The 6,421-nt window shown below is 47.4% G+C and overlaps 1 protein-coding gene across 1 annotated transcript; it reads left to right on the top strand.

Annotated features, from left to right (window-relative positions):
- Positions 1–3,385: 3,385 nt before the first annotated feature.
- Positions 3,386–3,920, top strand: LOC116854968 (uncharacterized protein FLJ37310-like). The gene is given in 2 exon segments (XM_032837242.1): positions 3,386–3,624; positions 3,626–3,920. Coding segments are annotated over 2 exon segments (534 nt in total).
- The last annotated feature ends 2,501 nt before the right edge of the window (positions 3,921–6,421 follow it).

Raw genomic sequence — 6,421 nt, 5'->3', positions numbered from 1 at the left:
AGTACCTTGGTTTAGAAAATAAGACAGCTGCCTAGCCACTTTAGGATCCTCATGACTGAATCAATATCAAAGAAGGAGTTACTTTACCAGCGGGGGTCACTGATCCTGATCTCAAAGGGAAATTGGACTGCTACTCTACAACAAAGTAATGAGATATATGTGTGGAATTACAGGAGGTACCTTAGGGCTTCTCTTAGTATTACTACACCATGTGATTGAAGTCAATGGAAAACCATAAAAAAAATGAAAACAAAACAAAAAGAACAGTTAAAACACAACTACTCATGGGTCAGACCCTTTGTGAAGGAAAGTTTGGATTACCCTATGAGATGATGAACCATGACCAGCTGAGGTACTTGCTGAGGCAAAGGAATACGCAATGGATAGTGGAAGAAAATAGCTATAAATAAAGGCTACAACCACGTTGTTCCGTTACAGAAATGAGACTCCAGTTATGTATTTCTTCTTCATTTTGTTATGAATATGTTTGTGTTTGTATATCATGGATAGTGTATTATATAATATATACTATACATTACACATTAATCTACATATTTAAATTGTATATATTATATATGCATATAAATATGTTTGTGTGTATAACAAAAAAAAAGTACCTTGGTTTAGAAAAAAAAAAGGTATTTTATAAGTTCATGTAACATGTACTTTTCGAGGTCAATAAGTGAGAACAACGAGGCTATTTCAACAGAAATATTCTAAATGAAAAGTTACAGATTGGAGCAGCTTTTTATCAGCCTTAATATCCAAGTTCTGTTTAAGAGCAGCTTCAAGAAATCACAGAAATAAATTGTTCCAAATTAGTTTTAACAGCTCTCCTTGTAATCTCAGGATCCGCCTACAAATGACCCAGAAGTCTGAAAAAGAAATTATAAGAAATGTTTACTATTAAGTTAAATCACTAACAACTGCTACCCTTCCGATTCTTTACCAAAAATAAGGACAAGAAGTATCCATGACTGACAATGAGCAGCACACTACAACAGAGCACGATCACCTCTCAGCCTGTTTTGTCCTCCTCCGTGATTGCATAACTCTCACGTCAGCACACACCAAGCAGATGTGCTGGGCCGGCACCTGCCACAGCGGTGCACTGGCCAACATGTGCAGACCTGCACGCTACAAAAGACCCAGGCATTAGAGCACCCTTCCTAATCAATGACACGGTAATGTAAGGTACACGAACAAAGGTGGCAGAAAGTGTTTATTCTGTCTGTCCCAAAACCAGTTAACCTGGTAGCATAAATCACCACCGGATCGGTCTCCGGCATGGAAATGTGTTGTCTGTCTGTGTGTCACAGGTCAGCGCTGCATATCGAAGAGGTGGTGGTACAATGAGGGTGAGGGTGTGTATAAGACAAAATCACAGCTTTGTCAAGTAATCTATTTTACAGATTTGCTGTTGTAAAATTAACTGTGATGTTGCTAAGAAAAATATTTCTAAGATCTTCTTGTTCCACACACTGCTGTTCCCTTAAAGTTGGATGAAGCCCACTTACCCTGACCTATTTTTATTATAACAAAGGCAGACAAAAACCCGGCTGAAAAAAAATCACAGTTTCTTTTTACCGTTGGAAAAAGTGATTTTTTCGGCACATTACCACGTCTCTGTGCGCTTTTTACTTTTACCTAAGAAGGTTCACATCTATTTTCTCCCAAACTTCCATTAAACAGATTTATAAGCCCTGATCTGCCCATTTGGGTAATAAAATCATGCCTCTTCTCCAAGGTGTTTAAGGGTGTGCAATGTGCAGCCAGACTTGAGCTTGACTAGCTGTGAAAACTTAAGACAAAACACCTAACCTTTATGCTTCAGTTTACTCACTCGTAAAAGAGAGGTAACAGGACCTACTTCATAGGATGATTGTACAAATTAAGGAAGCAAAGAAAATGGCACATTTTAAGTTGTTAAGAAGTGTTCACTGTTATTACTCTTACAGAAGAACTTAAATGAGTCAAAATGCTCAAAGATAAGCTACTAACAAATTTATACAATAAGCTACCTAACAAAACTTCTAAAAATGTTAGATGTCCTCAAAAGGAACAAAATGAATTCCCGTTACACCGTGTCATATTATTTAGAGAAATTCTTCCTTAAAAGTTCACAAAAATATCTCCGAAGTTAGAAAAATGAAGAATGATGTTTTTCACAGCTTATAAAGTAAGTTTTATAAAAATAAAAGAAACCCACTTGAAATGACTGGGTCGGCAAGCAAGGATATGGTTCCCGTGTTCAGTTCTAACTACAGCTACAGAATTCGTTTTAAATTGTTTTAAGGAGGAGAAATGAAGAGGACACTTATCTGCCTTATTCCTGGAAGTACAGAGCAAGACGGTTAAGATGCAAGAGGAACTCTGCAAGTATTTTCATTATAAGGGACAGGGGGCAGCAGTTTCCAAGTTTACTCTGCGATGCAAAGGACGGGGTAAGAGGACATTAGAACATACAAACATAGGCACATAAGGAGAGGTAGACGCGTAGTTACGGTGAGTCTGATCTTCCAGACAGGAAAAAAAAAATGACATAAAATTAATTACTACAGTCTCTAAGGAACAGAATGCAACAAACGCTCTGCGTACCGAAGTTCCATCTTAGAGCGTCGGGCGGTGGCAAAGTTTTAGAGAAATCAGTCCTTTACTTCATGTGCACGTGTGAGCAACAATCTGCACTTCGCTAGTACCAAAGGCGGTAAAGGACCCTCAGAAAGAGAAACCAACCTGCCTGTTTGCAGAGACGAAGTGCAGTTTCTCACAGGAGAGAAAGCAGGCAAAGGAGGGGGGTGCAAAAGGAGGGCAGGAGGAGAACGCAGGGAAGCCGCCAGAGCGTGTCTGCTCCACGAGCGTCTACTTCTTTACTCGAACTGGGGCAAAGAGGTGGCGTTTTCGTTTACCAACGATGCAAGCAGTTGCAGCACGGCCCCTGGCCTGAAGCTCGAGGCAGGGAGGAGGTCACAGTTCCCGCAGAACCGGGGGTACCCCACGACGCTCCCCGCCCCGCCGCGTTCGGGGCGGGCAGTGAAGCTGCAGGCAGGGCGGGCAGGCTGGGAGCTCGGGCGGACCCGCGGTGCCCGGGCAGGGGTCCCTCGGCCGAGTCGGCCGCGGTGCCCTCGGTCCAGAGTTGCACCCCGCCCCTCTGGCCCGGCCCGGGAGCCTGGATGCAGCCCTCAAAACCTGGCGGGAAGCGCAGGCCCCCACGCCCCCTCGGCCTCCGAACGAGCTTGGGCCAGGCCGGGACCCGCTTTTTGCGCCGGGCCGCTGCGGCAGCCCCACTCACCTCGCCGCCCGGTAGCGCTCGGGCTCGGACTCAGGCTCAGGTCCCGGCGGGGGCGGCGGCGGCGGCGGCGGCGGCGGTGGCGGCGGCTCCTCCATGGCGGCGGCGGGGGTGACGGCGAAGGCGGGCGGGGGGACCAGCTCGGCGGCGGCGGCGGCTTCTCTCATCCGTGCACGGGGCCTCGCATGGCCGCGGCGGGCAGTAAGCTGCAGCCTGGCGCGGGGGACGGGAGCCCCGAAGTGCGGGAGTGACTCGGCTCCGCCTCCGCCTCTAGCCCGCCGCAGGAGCCGCTCGCGCCGCGGCCATCTTGGAAACGGCGACCGGCCAGCGCCGGGCTACGGCGGGCGGCGAGGGACAAGCCTCCGAGGGCGGCGGCGGCCGCGGGCGCGGCAGCGGACAGGCGGGGACCCGGCGAAGGGAGGGGCGCGGGGAACCGGGAGCCGCGGGCGTGGGCGACCGAGGCGGTGGCCGGGGAGGCACGTCGGAGCCCCTTGCCCCGGGGGCCGCTGTCGCGCCGCGGTCGCCTGGTTTCGCTCGCGGGGCGTGTGCGCTGGGCTGTGCGCGCGGGATCTGCTCGGCGGCGGGTGGGCGTGCGCGGAGGACCCGGGAGGGGCCGCGCGGCCTGGGCTAGGCGGCGATCCGAGGCTTGGAAGTGGGCCGTGAGCTTTAAAAGCAAATGGATCACCGCCAGAGGTGATGCCATCCTCAGAAATACTGTTGGCTGCAACGCAGACGCTCGTGGCCACACGCGGGCGTGGGGGCTCTGGGGCCCCAGAGTTCGGGGCGCCGGGGCGCGCTGCTGAAAGTGCAGCCTTGGACAGACACGAGAAACTCGGATTTCGGAGACTGAACAAAGTCTCCGGAAACGCAGGGCAAGAAAGCCTCCCTCCTACGGACAGGGCTGGAAAGAGCACTGCTCTCACCTCACCTCGGTATCACAAAGTGGTTTTGATCCTCCAGAAACGCCGGCGGGGGTGCCGCTACGGTGAGGGAAGAGTTTTACAGATTGTTTCAGAGTTACAGCGATGCTGTTGGAATTCCAGTGCGTCCTGTGCCCTTAGAAAGGACTGGAGGCTTCAGGTTTTAAGTTGCACGTATCTACATAATTTCCCCCCGTGTCAAGTCCAGAGTTAATTCAAAAACAGCATCATTTAAAATGAAGTATATTTCTCATCATTCAAATGTGCAGGTTTTTTAAACTTAATTCGGTAGAGTTTGAATACGTAAACTACACGTTTTGAATAAATGTTGAGAAGAAAACCGGTCTAGACAGAAAACTTGAAATACGGTTTTATTTATTTATTTATTTTTTTTTTATTGATTGATTGATTTGACATGCAGAGATCACAAGTAGGCAGAGAGGCAGGCAGAGAGAGAGGAAGGGAAGCAGGCTCCGCGCTGAGCAGAGAGTCCGATCCCAGGACCCTGGAATCGTGACCTGAGCGGAAGGCAGAGGCTTTAACCCACTGAGCCACCCAGGCGCCCCGAAATACGGTTATATTTAAAGGCCTGTTGTGAAATTAGATATATTGCCCTCGAAGTACCTTACAGAAATTTCTGCTTTAGTCTCTTTTATCATGATAGTCTGTGTTGACATTCATTTTATTTGTTCAACAACATCCGTTCAACAAACACTTCTCAGATGCATATACATGTCAGGGACTGTTCTAGATGCTGAGGTTACAGCAGTAACCTCAGAGAGCCAAACAGATTAAATCTTGTTCTGGTAGAGCTAACCTCCTAGTTAATCAAGGAGAAGAGAAAGAAAACAAAAGAAAAACAAATAACATGCAGCGTAGCAGCCAGTGATAACTGCCTAGAAGACTTCAGCTGGGAAAGGAGTTGGTCAGGGAAATGTTTTACCAAGATTGGTGAAGATGGTTAAGTGATTTGGTTATACAACCATTCTTACTTACTGAATTTCAGATTTTCTTTTGAAATAGTCGTGTGACCAAACCAGTTAACTTTATCTTCATCAACTCACATCTAAGTATTTTAATATTTTGGATAAGTCATGGTTCACAAATAATTCCTGAGGACTATCTAAGCCTGTGGCCCATCTTCAGGCCCGCAAGCTTGTGAATCTATATTTGATATACAGACCAGCATTTGAGAGACATGGGGTTTGTTGTTTTAATTTCCGTTTGACGATGCTGCCTGTTTTAGCGTGAGCCAAACAAATTTTCATTTCGCTAGTCACGGAAGGCATCACATGTAGAAACCCCACCTAACTTGTACTAAACATTCAACTTAAGTGCAGTGAAGTTTTTCTTCGTTTAAGGTAATTTGGTGGTAGGCATCGACCTGTTTTTGTTACTTGTGTTCTCCTATTCAGTGCTAACTCATTTCAGCAATTCTGAACAATGACTCCCTCAGCCCCCTGACTAGTGGGTCCCAAATCCTGTCAAATTCTACATCCCCTGTGGAATCCCCACACTGGTCTCCTTTCACTAGTTCAGAGTACCTTAATGTCTCCCAGAGATCACAGCAAGCCTCACGCGCCCCCGGCCCTGCTCCAGCACTCCCCTCCCAACCCAATCTGTTCTCACTCTGCAGTCACACTAATCTTTCCGAATCTCGATCCAAACATGTCACCCTCTTACCTAATTCATTTTATTGACGTCTCACTGCTGTCAGAATAAAGTCCATAAAGAAACTTCTGGGTTCTTCAAAAGCTCCATAGTTGGTCTCGGGACTAGGATTGTGTCCAAGTAGTTCCTATGCTGTCACACAGCCCTTTCCACCTGCCCAGGGCTATTCTGGGGGCGGGAGTGAGAGCCCCGCACTCTGGCAGGCTAAGAATCGACATCCATTCAAATGATAATTTAAAAATATTTGTTCGAGAGGGAGATAGACGGTCACTAATTCATTTCCATTGTGTGAAGAAAGCTCAACAACGTATTTTCCAGCTTTCTGTAATTCTGGTTCTCTTCTTTGTAAGTTTCTGGGCCAGAACCCTTCTTGGAAGGCACATTAGAAGTTTTACATAGTATACAATCAGATAAATCCCTCTCCTGGACACAGCCCTGTACCATATATCCTTTGACATTGGTATTCCAACCAAGCGTGACAACTGAATTTGATGGACCTACCGTACACACATGAACACCCAAGGCACAAAAATACTCCACA

The sequence above is a fragment of the Lontra canadensis genome, unplaced genomic scaffold, assembly GCF_010015895.1.
Source record: "Lontra canadensis isolate GAN:19392208 unplaced genomic scaffold, GSC_riverotter_1.0 scaffold97, whole genome shotgun sequence".
NCBI lineage: Eukaryota > Metazoa > Chordata > Mammalia > Carnivora > Mustelidae > Lontra > Lontra canadensis.
Note: the sequence above shows the minus strand (reverse complement) of the source record. Positions and strands in the feature narration are given on the sequence as shown.